This window comes from Falco biarmicus, chromosome 5 (assembly GCF_023638135.1).
Source record: "Falco biarmicus isolate bFalBia1 chromosome 5, bFalBia1.pri, whole genome shotgun sequence".
Lineage (NCBI taxonomy): Eukaryota > Metazoa > Chordata > Aves > Falconiformes > Falconidae > Falco > Falco biarmicus.
In genome coordinates this window covers 87,222,706-87,241,108 of record NC_079292.1, presented here as the reverse complement: position 1 = coordinate 87,241,108, position 18,403 = coordinate 87,222,706, and the positions used below count along the sequence as shown (strand labels likewise).

Genomic DNA, 18,403 nt, shown 5'->3' with positions numbered 1-18,403 from the left:
CTGGTGGCAGGGACCAGCACTGCGGTGGCAGTGCCCCATCCCTGGAAGGGTTCACGGCCAGGTTGGATGTGGCTTTGAGCAACCTGGTCTAGTGGAAGGCGTCCCTGCCCATGGCGGGGGGCGGGGGGGGGGGGGGGGGGGAGTTGGAACTAGGTGATCTTTAAGGCCCCTTCCAGCCCAACCCAGTCTATGATTCTATGTTTCCATGACCTGCCTGGACTCTTCCCCTGAGCACCCTGCCTGGGAAGGTCAGGGTTGGCATGCCCATGGTCTGCTCTTAGCTCCTCGCTTGCTGTGTCCCTGCAGCGACAGCAGAGGGGCTGGGCTTTTGTTGCCCCTCTGCTTGACCATCTCTGCTTTCAAGTCCTTGCTTGCCATGCAAGGAAAGGCTGAAGAGCACGAGAAGGCAAGGATTCTCTCTTCAGCTTCCCTCAGAAGCTTCTTCTCACGAGCAGGATTCTCTCTTCAGCTTCCCTCAGAAGGCTGCGAGTGGTATTGTGTTTAACCACCGCATTAGCTTTCCAGGATCATACTTCGCAACACAACAGAGAATTTGTCTTGCACGTTCAGAGCTGGCAGCCAGGAGCTGACGTTGCTTTGTGCTGAACAAGCCGTGTTTGATCCCTCTCTCTTTCCCTTCTTGCCATTTTGCTGCTGGGGGTAGAGGGCAGCAGGGGAAGTTGTTAGCTGGATCTTGCGTGTGTGTGAAGTGAGAAGATTAGAGCAGGCTCATCACAGAGCCGAGGGGAAGGCAGGAGATCTGATCCAGGGTGGGTCTGACATCCTCTGGCAAAAGCAGGTCGTGTCCCTCGGTGAGGGTATTGGGGGGGGGTCTCAGGTGCTTAACTGCGTGTGCATGCGGCCACTGCGTTTTGGCCTGCTGCACAGAACTTGTCTTACAGCAAGCATCATCAAAGGGTTAAGGGAGAAAAGATGATTAAAGAGGAGTGTGGAAATTATGACACAGAGCTGTCACCACAACGTGCTTTGGAGAAAGAGGGCAGAAAACGCAGCCCCAAACCACACTATATTTATTTTTCCCCCAAATGAGGTAAGAGCCGTGGCTTGCTGGCAAAGCAGCACGCCGTATTTCATTAATCCTAGCAGCTCACCTCTTCTCACTGGTGGGGCTCTGGCAGAGAACAGTGGGATTGGGTCTGCTGTAAAAAAAAATTATTTATTTGGAATTACAACAACAATAAAACCACCCCAAACAATTATCCCGGGTTCAAGGCGACCCAATACATCACTGATAATGCTGTAAAATCCCCATCATGTTAATCATTTCAACAGCAGCTTCACCAGGTCCTACAGGGCTTCCTTCCTGCCTGTTCATCACTGTAGGCTATAAATATCATCCACCCCTTGCAAACACCATTGAATTTACCCCCAAAAGACACCACCACCACACCGAAGGCAAAAAAATACTGCCACTCCATCTCCATAGCCCAGCTGCTGTGCTGCTTTCTCTGAGGCAGAATGGGAAGCACTCTGGTGAGCCCCCGGCTCTCATGCATCCTCCTTCTCCTCTTCCTCACCCCTTGCAGCCCCGACCCTGGCAGCAGCGCATCCAGCCTGGGGAGCCTGTGCTAGGGCTTTCCAACCCAATGCTGCCTCTTAGCAGCGAGCCTGCCTGCTCGCTGGAGGGAAGGGAGGGCAGAAAGCTTAGGGCTGAGAGCCGCTGCAGTGACAGGCAGATCAGCTGCGACGAGTGTTACAGCAACGTGCTGGGGAATCGATGCACTGTGCAGCGGTGCCTGGGCGGGAGGAGGAGCAGGAGGCGCTGGGGCTAGCAGTCGAGCACCAAGACCTCAGTAAGGCGGAGCGGGCAGTGAAACATCCAGCCTCGGTGTTCACCAGGAGATATGTGGATGCCTGAGCTGCCCTTTCCTTTTCTTCACTCGCTTTCCCACCTGTCAATAGGAATTACCCCAAATGCTTTCAAGGAGGGGGGCAGGGGGGGAAATAAGAGATCTCTCCTGCCCAGGTGGAATTTACCTTAGAGCCTATGAAGGCAGGTTTGCACGAGTGCTGCTTTGGCCCAGCAGGTGTGGGAGGAGAGAGGATGAGCAGCAGAACCTGCTCCCAGCTCCTGCCCTCACCCTGCCTGGATGGTGCCAAATGTCCCCTCCCAGGCTAAAATCCAGGGACCAGGAACCATGGTGGGCAGCCCTGCCTCTCGTTCGAGGTGATGGTTCCTGCTGAAGGTCCCAAAGCGTTCTCTGGTGAAAGCATCACCCTCTCCCCTCCCTCCTGCCGCACAGCTCAGCCCCATCGTCTCCATGGGGAAACCGAGGCTGCGGGAGGTGCATGACGATGGTTCCTTACTCCATGTCCAGTTTCTAATCATCCTCTCCTGGCTGGTTGTTACACAGTCATTAGCCACTGTGTGGGAACTGGAAACACATCTGTGGCAGCTAAAAATGGTGTTGTCACTAAAAAACCTCGGGTGCCACACTTCGCTATGTTTGTTTACAAGAGGGCAAGGAGGGCTAAAGGGGCATGGCAGCGAGGTTTTTTTGTCTCTCTGTGTCTATAGTTTAAATTGGTGCTAAAATCAATAGTTCCCGAGTCCCTGCAGTGTTCGTGCAAGGCATGACCATTGTCACTAGCTGGTCCTCTCGTTAGCCGCATCAGAGATGTCAAGAAATTAAACCTGAAACTGTAAGGAAAAGCAAAATGGATGGATCACAAATCGTTTGTTAGCGTTCAGTGACGCCAGTGGTAGTGCTTTCAATAAGCGTAATGAAAAGTGTTTGACTGTCTCTGTGAACTTGATTATTGATTATTAGTGAATAATAAGAGTCATCTGATATCTTGCTGATGCTGTGCTCCTATTGCATTGCAGTTAAAATGTCAGTTAACGTGCCATTTAATATTCTATTAGTATTGAATTAGCACTTATTACGCTGTGAAAATCATCACCATAAATCCTTATTAAAGCATGATCCATACAGCTGGGTGGCATCTCTGGCAGACTAAGAGGGGGGGTGTGAGCAGACGGACATAACTGAGCTGCATCATCCACGTGGATGCATGTTTGGAGCACACCAAGACTCGGAATTTCCACATTTGTACATTGTTTTTCCCTGATGGTTTGATAGGAAGAGGTATGCTGAACAGAGCAGCTCAAATCCATTTCACTTTTCCCATTTTCCTCCTTTCCCTTTCCTTCTTGCTCCTTCTTGCTTTATTTTGCTAGCAGCACCCAACTTATTGCAATGTTGTCTGACTGTAGGTGTTGACCACCATACTAGGGCTGACCTCAGGAGTTGTAGGACAGGTTATGAGACATGTTTTCTTTTGAGCAGAGGGGAGTGAGGGTCTCCGGGTGAGTGCCCCCTCATGAGTACAAGGACAAAGTTTTGCTCTGACCGTGCCGCTGAGCTTCAACTGACCTGAGGGACATCACAGGGGCATCTTTACTACCTCCAGGCAGAGTGCACTGACTAGCTGTGGGGCAGAGCCACGGGGTGCTGCGCTGTATCACAGCACCACGGTATAGGTCCAGAAAGCAGCCCGGTGGGGCTGGTGTGGTGCGCTGGATCTGCTGGTGCCCAGCAGCACTGATAGGTGTGCCAGGGGCTTTTCAGAAGTGACTGAGAAACCTCAGCTCCCACTGACTTCAGCTGTTAATCTGCTTAGCTTCTCACCGCCATCCCCCCTGGGATTTTCACAAATCCAAAATGTGTAGAGAGGGACTTCGAAAACCTTTGGAAAAGACCCGACCCCTCGTTCTCAGTGCCATTGTGACTCTGCACAGAACCAGCAAGAAGGCTGGTGACCCTAACGCGGCTGGCTCCGGAGACGGTCTGGGTCTCCCTGCAGGGCCACTGCTGCCGCCCCTGGGGCACAGTGCCCTTCCCAGGTCCTTGCTTCCAGCCCCGTCGCTGGTGATGACAGCCCAGGCGGCCGAGTGAAGCGTGGCACCGCCGTGTCCCAGTGGTGCTGGTTTGTACATCTAACTGGCTGCTCATGGATTCCCCTGCCCCTTTCTTTTTTACAAAGAGCAGCTTTGTAAAGAGACCACAGGTGACAGCTGAGAGCTCACCTGGCTGGGAGGGTGGGCTCTGCCCTGAGGGCCAAGCCCTCGCTCCCCTCCCTTGGCTGGATGGCGGCGGTGCTGGCCGGGGCTGTTGGGCCGCTCTCTAAAGCAAATGTTTGTCGGATCAGACAGAGCTGCTTCCAGCTTGGCCAGCAGCGTAGCGTGCCTCCCATCGTTGCCCACACAGCCTGGCTTTCCTCCTGCCCACCAGTAACCCCAGAGCATCTGTGGGCCAGCCAAAAGGGAGGGGGTGAGAGGTGCTGGCCATAATGGTAGGGTCACGTTTCAAGGGATGTCTTGCAGCACAGCACCAATGAAATGCATTCAAATAGAGGAACCTGGAAAATGTCTTACCCGTGCTAAGATGCTATACGAAAGCCTACCATCAAATATGTGTCTTATCTTGAAGCAATAATCTTTATCCTCTCTCTTTTCTCTTTCAAATACAACATATGCTTGAATCGTGGTGGGGAGGGCTGCTGGGTTGTTTGGCTGCTAGGAGGCTGCAGGCAGAGCTCTGAGAAGTGAAAGAGCAACAGCTCTGGAGACTGAGCTTCCCTTTTTATCCACACAGTAAACATGGTGTGAGCTGCTGCAGGGCAAACCCCCTCCGTGTGGCTGAGCCTGGCCCTGGTGGGCTGCCAGGGTGAAGGAGCAGTTATGTCCCCATGTCTTATTCAGCCCTGGACCTCTGGAATGAGACACAGCTGAGAGTGACCAGGACGTGCCTCCTCGTTGGCATCTCCTCACCTCTTCTGTGCAAGCCACTTTCTAGAGGTGGGAAGTGGTACAGGGCAGCTGCCTTGGCCAAAAATGCATTTGTCATCACAGGGCCTTCACCGTGCTCTGTCAGGGAGCAAAATGCTTGTCACACAGTTGCAACAGGGTTAGTCGGTCCTCTGCCTTGCAACAGCTGCCAGTCAGGGCTATGGCAGTTGCTGGTCCTGCTGCTGCTCCTCTGCCTGCCACCCCTACCTGTCATTCCTCCTCTCTTGTCTCACCTGGGATGGTCAGAGGACATGCTCTGTGTGTCACAGGGATGGCAGGGACACCCCCGCAGCCTCTCCTTTTCAGCCTCAAACCTGCACTTGCCTGCGTAAGTGGGCACATGTGCAACGGCAAGGGTGTGTGTCTGTTAAGAGGGTGGTGTTTGAGGAGTGAATGCTCCTGTCCACAAAGCCATTTTTTGTCAGAGGGATGGGGAAGAGAGGTACCCTGTAGCTCCCTCCCCTTGTGCTGCTGGAACTGAGGGATGGAGCAGCTGTGCCCTGAGCTGGCAAAGCTGGAGCCCTGAACCTTTGCCCTGCAGGCTGACAGGAGGATGGGAATGTCACTCTCTTGTATACTTAACTTCTGAAGGTGAGGGGGAAGTATGGGAAGAACTCCTTCCGACCTTTCCCACTGGCAGGGTTAGAAGGGATTTGGTGACCAGGATCTCTTGTGGCCTTCCAAAGTCATTTTTGGTGCAGGTGTAGGCTACAGACAAAAGGAAGAGAGAACAAGAGGCATGGCCATCCCGAATCCCAAGGTTTCCTGAACCAAAGTTTCCTGAAACCTTTCAAAAAATCATAGTGGAATACATGGCCGTGGCGCAACAATGGTGAGGAGATGCTGTGGTTCACTGGCAAGGCAGGAGCTTCTGGGCGAATAGGAAAGGGAAGAGACAACATGGAGTTGATGGAGAGGTTAATCTCCCCCTTGTCTTTCTCCTCCTCTACAGGTGTTACGTAGAAGACAGAAGCTCCAAGGTGGCTTGGTTAAACCGTTCTGGCATCATTTTTGCTGGAGAGGACAAGTGGTCCCTGGACCCTCGAGTAGAACTGGAGAAGAGAAACCCCCTGGAATACAGCCTGCGGATCCAGAAAGTGGATGTCTACGATGAGGGGTCCTATACGTGTTCAGTGCAGACGCAGCATCACCCCAAGACTTCCCAGGTTTACTTGATCGTGCAAGGTAAGCAACGTGCCGGAGAAGAGAGCAAAAAGCAAAAGACACAGTGGGTGGAGGGGTCTGTATTTTTCTTAGAGAAACCCCAGAGTCAGTAGAGTCAGTAGCCTGTGCATCCCTTAGGTTTGCAACAGGAGTCAGCAGGACTGTCCCCTTGCACTGTGGCGTGGCATGGCTTTGCTCTGCGCTCAGTCTGGCCTTTCAAAAGTTGTGACAGAGCAGGGGACACCAGTGATGCCCAGACATATTCTAGTATGATGCAAACCCAGCTCCTGGCTCTGATTGTTCTGGCGTTAAGGGGAAACATTTGTTTATAATGACACTTGTCAGAACATCGTGTTTGTCTCATCTCTTCCCAGAAAGCCCTCTGGTTTCTTCGCCTCCTCCTTCCTCAGATTTCCTTTCTTTTTGCTTGTGTCAACAAACTACTGTGCTGTGGTTTTTGGCCCTCTGTCGTCAACTCTTTGCAAGGCTGGGGAATTAATTTTCCTGGGTGTTTTTCTGTGCTGGGTCATTCGTTTGCAGGGTGTGCTGTTGCTAGGCATGTGTGAGACCTGATACTTGAGGTAGCTGCTGCGTACCTTATGTTGCCCTCTCCTTTTTTAGCCAGCCTCCTCCTCTGTGTGTCATAGGGAACTAGAAACTTGGCTATCTGAACCAGCATTGTCTTATCTGTCTGCCTGCATTTGCAGTATAACAGAGTAAATGCGTTAAGGAGTTCACCAATTACAGGTAAGGACATTATGGAATTTAGTTGTTCCATCCTGTCCAGACCAGAAAACCAAACAAGGGAGTTTACTCTGTTTTGTTTTGTTTTGCATTTAATCTTCGTGCTATTCTGTCTATCTGCCTATTTATCTAAAATATTTATAGAGCAGCTTAGATAGATAGGTATGTATGAGTGTGTTCAATACATATTACAGACATGTTCAGCTTCTAAATCATCATTCAGGCAGGAGTTTGTTATTTCTCCTGATTTTTCCTGTAACTCAAAAGGCTCCAGCTTTTATTTCACCCAGCAAGTGTTTGAATTGCTCTGGATATAAATGCATGCCCAGAGGGACTCTTCCTCTTGCTGGTATTGCTTGGCAAGCTGAGGGCTAACTAGCAATCCGAGTGTTCATCTGCACACCGGTGCAGTCCGGGTGTATGGTCAGAGGTGATGCTCTACGTGCGCATGGAGCGAGACAGAAGGCTCCTGGTTTAGCTTCTTGCGCAAAGTCCTCCCCCAGCGGTGTGACAAGTGGCACACAGCAGCACGCAGAGCCACTCTCCCAGCTCGGCTGAGTGTTTGCCGCAGCAGCGGGCTGTGGACTGTGCCCCCCAGCCCTGCAGGTGTACCCTGCCCGCTGTAGCCGTGCATAGCTAACTGGCTGTAGGTGGGTTATTGCTGGTAAAATCTCACAGGATACAGTTTCCATTTACCTGTCAAGAAAAATACAGGTATAAATTAATTTTAGAGCCATGCACATGTATTATTAATTTTACTTGTGCCTATTAGCTACGGGCCTAAGGAAAGGAGCAAATCTGAGCTCTCTCGCTTAGCTTTCACCTAAACGTGTGGGTGTCCAGCTCTGAACTGCTGCCACCTTTCTGAGGATGAGGAAATGTGGGTTTTGGCACACCTAAACTCTGGATGCCTGTAAACAAGGTATCTGTGGATAATCTTTGTTCTAATGCCTGCCACAGATTTAACAAAAGACCTCATGCTTGCTTTTAAGCACCGGGTCCTGTAATACTGTAATTAGTTGAAACTCATAGCTTTGATTTTTCTAAAAGTGAATTTCATCTGGTAAAAAAAAAAAAAAATGCCAAGCAAAATACAAATGAAAAATCCTTTACAATTTGGAAGAGTAGACTCATCATTTTAAACCGTGTTTTAAAAATAATCTTAACTAGTAAAACTAATTCATTAGAAAATAGTATATGTTAAAAAATAATCTCTTCCCTCTTTGGGTATCATTTTCTCATATTGATTATTATTATTCTCAGATTTGCAGGTTGTCTGCCTGAAAAATAGTCTGCCGCTAGTACAAATGAAAGGAGTTTGGATATTGAGTCATGCTAAGCTTTTTGGTTTTATTTATTTAATGTAGTTTACTTGGTTTTGTGCTGATAAATTTAAAAGCATGGGCTGTGTAGAGCTCTGGGCATCCCAAATGTAAAAATAAATAAAAAAAAAAAGAAAATACAGCTCTTGAAAAATTAAATAACAGGTCAAGCAATCTGTGCGGTAATCTGGCGGGAGGATTTCTGGAATGGTGGTCAGCGATTCCCTTTGAACAAGCCCAGGGAAACCGAAATAAGGCAGGGTCAGAGACTCCCTGCTAGCTTTGCAGCTGGCACGGCATCACTGGCGACGCCTGGATTTGTCAGTGAAAGACCGTGCAATGGTAGCTGCTCGTGCCCTGGAAGCAACAGGCTGCCTTAGAGACGTGCTCAGGCTTCCCATCCTGCTCCGTTTGTGCTGCCGGGGGTATTCCTGCTCCCCACTGCACTCTATACCAAAGACACGTCCTTCATCTCCCCCAGTTCAACTCCCTCATCTGTATAGCCACTGTCAAAACCCAGCTCCTATTGCTTGTAGAAACAAACGGGAAGCTATACCAGAGACTAACTAACAGGTAGGTGGATACTGGAGTGATGCTGGAGCCCTTATAACTCGAGAAGACCACTTCCATGCCCACAGTGCCACTGAAATAGCTGGGCTAACGATTCACTGCGTTTAGATGACTGCAGGCTAATGGAGTTGCATCCTAGGAGCAGGTCCTTCCCTCCTTTGAGAAAATCAGCTTTCCCTGCGGTGAGCTTTGCTGGCCAGAGCTGCAGGAGTATCTCACAGAAAGAGGGACATCACCTCTCCAGCGTGGGTGCCCATGTCCTTTAGTATTTCCAAGGAAAGAGCCAGCTGTGCCTTGTCGGGCAGCACCAGTCTCTGCACAGCCAGCCTTCTCGGTCTGTGCCTTTCCTCTCTGTAAGTGTCTGTGCTCACTGATAGGATTGCTCCCAGCTGGGGCATGTTGCAGAGGTCTAGAAGGGAGGTAACGAAACAACACTTAAAGAAAATTGCCACTTGATAGACATCTAAAAGTAGAGAAAGTTCTCTTCATAAGTCTTTCCTCCTCAAACTTCAAGCCAACTCCGCTAGCAGAAGTAGGCATTCCCTGCCAAAAGGTTGGTTAGTATAACGTGGCCACGAGTTGTGCCGTTCTGACCCAGGTGGGCAGCACTGCGTGCAGGGGGGTTGGACGGGAGGTACCTGCCCCTGCCCAGCTCAGTTGCTCCCAGATGCTGGGGCTGCGCTATCTGCACTGGGGTGAACACATGAGGGGGCTGCTCCGAGCCACCACCTCACAGCATCTCCTGCTGCTTCGCTTGGGGTGTGATAGCAAACCTCCCTGTGAACTACCCCAGATGTTTCTGTGGTCATCTCCTCAGAGGAGCAAAGACATGGAAGGACCCACAGGAGGTGGTCTGGTCCTTCCCCATGCAGTGAAACAAGATCAGCTATACGGTGGTTGCCCCTAACATGTATTTTTTGAAGACAACCTGTGCCTGCATAGCCATTATTTCACTCTCCTTGCACTTGGAAAGCTTTTATTAACATATGATCCTAATTGATTTTGCTGCCAATTATTTCTGGTCCTTCCAGGACACATCATGGTAATTTCTTCTCCTCTTCCTCAAAACTACCTTTTATCTCCTAAAAGCCCATTAATCCCTGTGTCTCCGAACTCTCTGGTCCAGCTTAACAGGCTCACTGCTTCTCACACATCTGCTTTTACAACCCTCATGTCATATGGGTTTCACTACTGTCTGATTTGTCTACATGTTTCTTTAAGTGTGCTGTCCAAAACCAAATCAAAAGTCCCAGTTTAGGACTCAGTCATGCAGATAAAAATACCAGCCGTGTTTTGCATATCATGCTGCACTCACCTAACTCCAGAATGAGGTGAGATTTACCTTTCTTTTATAAGAGCACCTAATTGCTTTTGCTTATTCAGTCTCTCTGCTGCTTTCTAACCCTCTCTTACTGGTCTGCGACACAGTCTGCAGCTCGTTCCCCCCTTCTGTATTGGAGCATTAATACCCCCCACCCACCCACCCCCACCCCTTCCTGGGCATACTGCCTTGTGCTCACTGGTGTTGGATGCCATCTGGTTGGTTTCTCCATGGAGACCACTTCTTCAGTTTACTTATGATCCTGGTCTCCAAAGCACTTGCAACTGCCCCCAGTTCAGTGTCATCAACTAAAGCCTGGTGCCATCTCTCTGTTCCATCATGAAGGTGTTAATTAAAGTATTGAAGTAATCAGGGCACAAAAGTGGACTGTGGTAGCAACCCACTAAAACCTCCATCCCTGGTGGATAGCGATCTGTTGGTTGCAGCTCTTTGAAGCATCCTGATGGTGATTTAACATCCACCATATTCTCTTAGCTTATTCCAGAGACTGTCAGGCCTTATGAAGTCAAGATATATCACATCATCAAGCATACTGCTCCTGCAATATCTGCTATGCCAGATATCCTACAAAAAAAGGGAATGAAGCTGAGGTGACATGATATGTGCTTGCCAAAAGTACATTGCTTTTTTTTTTTTTTTTTCCTCTCTTACTGTATTATTATCCTCTAGGTGCTTATAAATGGGATGTTTAATCGTTCATTCCAGTATGTTCAGTGACTTGTTCCAGGAGAACGAGTCATAACGGGGAAGTGGAGGCTGCCCCATTCCCAGCGTTACTTTGAGTTCTTGTTCTTTTAGGGCAATGTCCTCAAGCCCTTCTCAGGCATTAAATATCAGTGGAGAAAACTCTGTAGTCCTTACTTTTCTCATGTGCAGTAAAGACTTAGGTCTGTCTAAGGCAGGCTGAAGGAATGACTCGCGAACAGGAGCAAGCAGATGGTTGCCGTGTTTGCTGCCCAGAGCCTTTACAGCAAGGCATCATTGTGAATGGAGATGGCTGGGAACCTTTCAGTTGAAACTAAAACACTTCACTAGTTTTGGCTTTGTTTAAAATTTAATCAGGAAGGTTTTACAGGTTGGAGATGTTTTTTCTGGTCAAAGTTGGGTAGAGAAAAAGGTGTAGCATTGCCACAGCTTATCTAAAAGCTGGAACATTCAGCAGAGGTATGGAGAAGTCACGCTTGCATTTTTGCTCGGAGCCTGGAACTCCTGCGGGCTCACTAACATCTCTTGCAATTCCCAGTGTTTGGCTGTTGAAAGAATGTGAGCTTGCCCTTGTTTAATGAAAAAAAAATAATAATGAAAAAGGCTTTGGCATTTTGGCAAAAAAAAAACCCAACAGATTTGGAGACTTAAGCAGCAAATTTTCACAAAGAGGAATTCTTGTTTACTGCCCAGCCCTAATTACAAACTCAAAGTCAAATGTATAGGAGCTAAAGGGCAAATTCTGGTTTTCTTTCAAAGTGATAGGCATTGGTGTGTGAAAAGAACCACAGGGTGTAGCCTTTCTCTGTTATGCATTGCTTTTGTAGAGCTCCTTGCTTGCAAAGATTCAGACTGACCATTCATTGTTTCAAAGTGGTATAAAGATGTATTCATTGTGGCCAGGATCTAACCATAGAAAATTTATTACTAACTGTGCGTGGTAGATTAGCTGTGCCCCCTCCCAGTCCAGTCCTCTGTAATTAAAGGACTTTGTGAGGGTGACTGGTAAAGCACTGGTGGAGAGAAATGCTTTACCCACAAAGGCAGCTTGTTTTCCCCTGTGTAAGCACTGCTCCGCCAGCGAGTCCCTCGGTCGGAGCTGGGTCTAGAGCTGAGGAGAGAGGGTGCTGCCCATCATCTGCTCAGCCCTTGTTCTCATTGATGAGGACAGTGGTAGGGAAAGATGACAGGGAGAGATTATTCTTTAGACTTTGGGACTGTGAGAAGGATTTCCAAGCAGAACTGGAGCAAGGCACATGAGCGTGTGCATATAGGAGGCACGTAGGAACCTGAAGCCAGGTCTCAGGTGGAGGTAACTTCTGCTGGTCACCAGCCCGGGACCTGAGCCCATGAGCCAGAGCGGGGTTCATCCAACCCAAGGTAGATGTTATCACTGGAGTGGGTCACCATGGACTCTGCCATTCATGAGGAGAAGCACTTTTCTGAGGCACAGTCTGGCTCATCCTAAAGTAGCTGTCCAAAATTCATGAGACGAATTGACCAGTGGGAATAACGGTGTCCCTCCACTGGCTGTAGTGGGGAGCCTGGGATGAGCAGTGCATATGATGCCATGCATCCTTTCAGTCTTTCCAGACCCCTTGCTGTCATTCTCTGCTGGAGTTTATTCCCTGCCAGAATCCGGGGCCGGTGGCTGTCAGTGCTTGCAGTGGATCACTGGGAGACCAGAGCCAGACTGGTTCTGAGCTCAGCAGAGCTGTGGTGGGAGCCCATGCCTGTCTTTCCCACACCTCTTTGGCCAGCACTGGAAGCAGAGCGGTTTGAAGACAGCTGAAACTATTTTTCCTTTGCTAGCCAGACAATAAGGATTTTGGAGTCAGCTGCTGCTCTCCGAGAGATGTTTGCTTCCCCGCTTTGTGGGCGCAGGGCCCAGAATTTGGAGGGATCTTTCTGAGCGCTAGCACTGTAGCACTTTCAATTCCAGTGAGTCTGCAGTAGGTAAGAATGAGCACAGACCACTTTGTCTTTTTCAGGACATAGCCCCAGTGGGAAAATGACAGCGAATTTGGCATGCTGTTGCAAAGAATAATGAGTTAACATGGGAGTATGAATTTTCTGGGAGGAAGAAAAAAGATCATTTTACTGGGAGCGGTTGGGGGAGAAGAAGAAAAGATTGGAGGGAGGAGATAAATTCAGATTACCACAGGGACTGGGAAAGACAGGACCAGCATGCTCAGAAGGAAGTGACAGCGGATGGGTTTGATGGGAAAAATAATCTGAGAGAGCAGGGAATCGTCTTGGGGAACTGAAGCACGGTAGATCTTGTTGCCACCCTTCCCCTGTTACCATGGACTGTAATTTCCTACCAGCGAAATAATTCCAGGATTTCAGGCACACAGTAGTATTGGTGGCATGCTATCTAGGTTTTCTGTGCTGGTTCGCTTTGCCCAAACTCATAAATTGCAGGAGGAGATTGTGCCTGGTGCTTCATAGGTTACCAAGGAACTTCCTGCTGCTCCCCATCTAGTATTTTTATGGCCTCCCCATAGTGTCCTGATGCCTCTTAACTTCTGTTTTTCTATCTCCAGGCATGGCTGGAATGTTGCTATGCAGCATAGGGTTTGGCTCTGTTATATAGGTTGGATCTCAGCACTTCTTAGTGCATAAATCAGGAGGTTTTTCTGGAAATATTTTGATGCTTGCTTTGCAGGTGCAGGCAGGAGACAAAAACAGAATACTTGAAAAAATGCTTACTCATTTTGGAGAAAGAAGTATTGCATAAAATACATAGAAGGCTTTCCTACGGCTGGGAGGAAAGATCTTGATATGATAATCCAGCTCCTTAGTGTATATAAATCAGCTTAGCTTGAGTGTCTCTTTAAAGCAGTATCAGCTGAATTTGTGTGATTTTGTCTGATCAGCTGATTCTAGATTCAGACCAGCGCTGTGAAAGATTTTGCCTTGTTATTTCTCAGGCTGATAGTCTCAGTCTACTGTCCCAAGTCTTAGCCCGGACTGTAAGGCAATGGAATAGGAACAATATTTTGCTGTCAGCTCCAAACACGGCAAGAACCTAGTCCCACCACCACGTCTGCTAACCCTTGGCAGAGTACAGATAACCGTTAATTGTAAAGCCAAGCGTGTTCCTGCTCCCGCTGCGGAAAAAGCTGTGGTTGTGGTGGCCCAACAAAATTGCCTTGACTTTTGACCTGGAATTTGACTCGATCTGCCCACCACAGAATATAGCCCCTTGGACATCCTAAGTCATAAATTCCCATTGCTTGCTCCCTTCCTGATGGCCCCAGTCTTGTCAGTAGTGAGTGAACTATTTTTTTGCCACATCCTCTCCAGATCTTTTTTTTTTTTTTTTTTTTTTCCCCAGGAAAAAAGTGCTAATGTAGCCAGGAATAAATATCTTACTCATTTTACACAGCAGGCCTGTAACTGCTTAATAGCTTGAAAATAAGCAAAAAATGTGTTTCAAAAAATTCTCAAAAAGATCTGATCTGAAGCATTGGATTTCTAACCCAAAATAATGAGAGAAGACGCATAGCTAGTCTCCGCTAGAAACTTTAGGATCAGCTTGTCTTTTTACTTGCAATACAGCTGAAAGCTAAGGTTAATCATGCTCTGTCTCAGATCAACCTTTTCCGTAGCTTTACTGTCCACTTTATTTTCTTCTTTTCATTTGAAAGAAGCACTGCCAGGTTGAGGTTAGCCGGATTTGTGGTTCGCTCAGCTGAGCTCTTATTATATCCAAACCCTAGAGATACTGGGAGTAGCTTGGCTTCCTAAGAAACAAAGCGTGTATGGGTTTATTTGTACGGTTATGCTGTTTGCCTGCCCTTCTGCTTGGCAGTCCTCTGCTCAGCTCACTCCAGCACCCCTCATCCCTGCTGTGACCTCGCCCCAACAAGAGCTCCTGCCCCTCAGATCCCCACCGATGGATCCCAGTCTCCTCCTGCATCCCTTACCAAGGGGATGCGCAGAAGCCTGTGTGGTTGCAGACAGGTCTGGAGCCATGCACGTGCCAGCTGGCGGGTGCCACCTGGACTAAAACTGGTCAAGATCTTTGAAGGTTTTCCAAGGTACAAGGCATAAGGACCTAGGACACGTAGCTGCGGTAAACCAGGCCTTGCTAATTCCAGCGTTTGTGGAACAGCGTGTTCCTTTTGTCTGTTTTTCTTACTTCACTGGTGCCAGTGGAGCGATACTGCAAATCTGCCATGCTCAAAACTCCATATGGGATGAAATTCCAGATTCCTGGAGTTCACCGGCTCATGTTCTGTGGTTTTGGCTGCTGTGCTGCTGTCTACACTCATTGTAGCTGTGTGTTAGTGGATGAGAACCTGGATCAAAACCTTGATTCCACTGAAATTAAAGGGAATTTTGCTTCACTGGAGCCAAAATTTCATCTGAAATTGGAATTGGCCAGGAACAGATTGTAAAATAAGCCTAAATTGAGCCAACAGTTCAAAAACAACATCAAGACTTGTAGAAAGAAGCAAATTTATTTCCTACTTCAGAAGCTTCCCATTTTACTGTTTAATATGGATTAATTACAGAAGGAAAGAAATTAGCATTTCAGGAAAGGGAAAAAGGAGATAGTATTTCTAAAATGAGACTGTCCTTCTAAAAGTGACTTGACGGTTTGAAGAACGGGGAAAGGCAGGTAGGCGTAGTCTTTGTGCTGTGCACTTGCTACAGCATCTTCATGGTGCATACTGACCCCAGCCGGCCTGCGATGACCATGTGCTCCTGCCATTTGTCTCTGCCCAGTTGCTGGCTCTCATCACTCCTCAACGGATGCGTACCCTGTCTTTTTGGTGTGTATGCATGCTATGCCATGTAGGATGAGCCTCCAGCTGCTTTCCAGAAAAACAACAAATGATAAATTGTATTAAGTAATAGGTTTTCAGGGTTTGGATTTTGATGGCTTTTTCAGAGCTCCAGCTCTTCTTTTTATCTTTAGAAACATTGAAATTGCTACCCCAACAGCAGCTCCTTACTCGCTAGAAAGTGAAGAAACATTCTGAAAAAAATAATGACTTAATATCACATTTCCTGTATAGCCACTAAAATGTCAGGAGTTGGTTGCTTGGGAAAAAAACCCTCCAAAATAACAGAATAGCAGCTTGGTTTAATAAAGACTGAGATGTGATAGTTAAGGGGAAAAAATAACTTGCCAAATGTGCGCACAACAAAATAGACAAAAAAGATACAGATACTTAGACATATGGCTTCCATTTACAGAGTATTCAGACAGGGAGCACTTTCTCAAAACCCAACCACAGCTTTTGAAAACGTCTCTTAAAAAAACAAATATTAGGTTAAAAAGTGTTAATCTCCAACAGAAGACAGGAGGAAGGTTGTTCCTGGGAAGGCAAGGACGGTTGGCGTGGGCAGTGTGAGGGAGCACGTGGCTGTGCTCATCGGCAGGGCTGGGTGCCTGCCAGCCACAGCCCCGGCTGTCGGGGGGGGCAGACCCGTGGCAGGAGGAACCAAGCCCTGCTCGAGAAGTCGTAGCGGTGTGTGAAAGTCTGAGAATACGAGCAGAAGCTCGGTTTGTTTCTCAAAGGCACATAGGGAGTGCCGTCAGTTGTCTGCCTGCCTTTTGCTGAAAGACCCTTTGGAGATCCCCAGATGGGGGCGTGGGGGTGCGGGTGGATGAGCTTTCTCAGTTCTATATCAAAAAGCTGGGGCTGCTGACGCTTGGGCAACGCTACGTTTAAAATTGCCTCCTCCTTTATGTATCACATTTCCCTTACATCATCTATTTGATGGCGTGATCTTGTATTTCTCCGGTCTTCCATCAGATCTTCTAGGAATGTCTTAATTTATTATGTGGAGACATATAGAAATGAGAAATTTTTGAAAAATAAAACTTTCAGGGCTCCTCAAACAGAAAAGTAGACTACAGCTACAGTTTTTCTTCCCATTCCATGAAGGTAACCTTTAAAAAAAATCTGTGGAGAAAAAAATTGGTAACTAGGGAGGTCCTCTGTAATGAAATGAGAATTGGATTTTGGTGATAAGTTTTAATTTAGGGCAAATAATTTAATTGGAATGACTCATTAATTTTGGGGTGCGTAAATTGGGCCTCTGGCAGCCTATTATCTTCTTTATTCCTTTCTGAGGCTTCTCTGTCAGCAGTATAAGAAAAGCCTTTTGCCTTTAATAAGGTGACACTCCCTTTGAACGTGCGGGGAAGGGACTGTCATGGTGCTGTGATTTTAACATAATGGCACCTCACCTTTGGGTGCCCTCAGCTTGTGAGCCATTCAGGCTGTAAGATTGTGGACTTTCTTCACAGCATCCTGGCAGGTGGATGCTTAGCTGTGCACAGGGTATGGGTGGTGTGGTGGGCCTGGGGCATCTGGCCGTGGTTGACTTGGGCATAAGGAAGGTTAGCAGCTCGCCTGGAAGGTCAGGCACGATCTGGCTGGTGGATGCGTTGACAGAATTGTCTGCAAAGAGACAGACCTATGTCACCAGAAGAAGTTGTATGTTAAGGCTAGACTACTGTGAGCTGTTGAGTTAGTGGGTGAGTGGGACATCTACTCGTGTTTTGGTAACTGGGAGGTTCAGCTCTCAGCTTTGGTACCCACCAAGTATATCCAGCAATGCGTTAAGTGCAGATAAGCAAAGTAAGGCACAGAGAGCCTTTCAAAGGGAGAGAAGCCAAGAAGCAAGATCCTAAACCTGAAATCCACATGGCCCTCACACAGGTGTCACAGCAGCAGCTGTAGTCTGGAGAGTCTCTTCAAAATTATTTTCCTCTTGTTAGACTGATGGGAACGTGACTTTCGGGTATGTTCCTTTTTTGAATGCAAAAAAAAAAATATATATTTGTAAAGAAGTAGAATAAATCTCCCCTAATAACCACAGAACAGACTTTGCAAGGTAGAAGCCTTATGACCTTGGCTATAAAAATCCAATGATGATTTTAGGGATTATGAATGCGTAGAGCTCCCAATTCATGATTTTACCTGAAAGATTAATCCACTTGTTGACCTACAGGAAAGAAGTAAAGAACAAAAGTTCATAGGGAGACTGCCCCTCATTAACCTGTTTGAGAGAAGTGTTAACGGGGTGGCAGCGACTACTTCTCCTACTGTGTTTTTAACTATTACAATTATGTTTCATGTAATTCATGGTATGACAGGAGAATATTTACAGCTGTGCAAAGCCTGTGGACCATCTTTGCAGTTGAGATTGATACCTTGGCTATGCCAATACTCCCTCTGTGGGTAGTATCACAGAAAACCCTGAACTCAGACTGGCTTGTGTTCATGCTACTTGATGGTACCACCTTTTGGAATGGATAGGTCATGCCCACATTGCATTGGGCACTGGTGGGGGGTGCTGGTCTCCTCCATGCTCCCCGTGGTGCCCCTGTGGTCCTGAGACATGCTTCCTTTTTGGCTGATTGATTTATTATATTTCCTGGTTAAAAGTGCTTGAAATAATGAGAAGGCTGGGAGACAGCCTGACAGACTGGTCTTTGTATAACCTGATGCCAAGACTGCGTGTTACATGACAGAAGAGTGCCTGGAGGGATTTGAAAGCCCAGGGCCTGTAGAGTTGGTGTTGGAGGACTTGTGCAGGTTGAGGAAATCAAACTTGGCATTGTCTACATGTCTGGAGTGGGCTGTCCACTTCAGCTGTGCCTGCTTCTCCTCTGAGAGGGGATGCACTAGTTCATTCCAGGAAAGAGCCTGGGAGTGATGTCCTGTTTGTGTGCACGGCTGTCCAAAGGGCTGGAGCAAAACTAAGGGACTGGGC

The 18,403-nt window shown here is 47.8% G+C and overlaps 1 protein-coding gene across 5 annotated transcripts in view; it reads left to right on the top strand.

Moving 5' to 3' along the window:
- The window catches only part of LSAMP (limbic system associated membrane protein), a 313,890-nt gene that overhangs the window by 142,082 nt on the left and 153,405 nt on the right, over positions 1 to 18,403 (top strand). For all 5 annotated transcript variants that reach the window (XM_056341358.1, XM_056341356.1, XM_056341360.1 and 2 more), the window contains one exon: positions 5,766 to 5,998. In XM_056341358.1, coding sequence (XP_056197333.1) covers positions 5,766 to 5,998 — 233 coding nt within the window. The remainder of the gene's footprint in view (positions 1 to 5,765; positions 5,999 to 18,403) is intronic.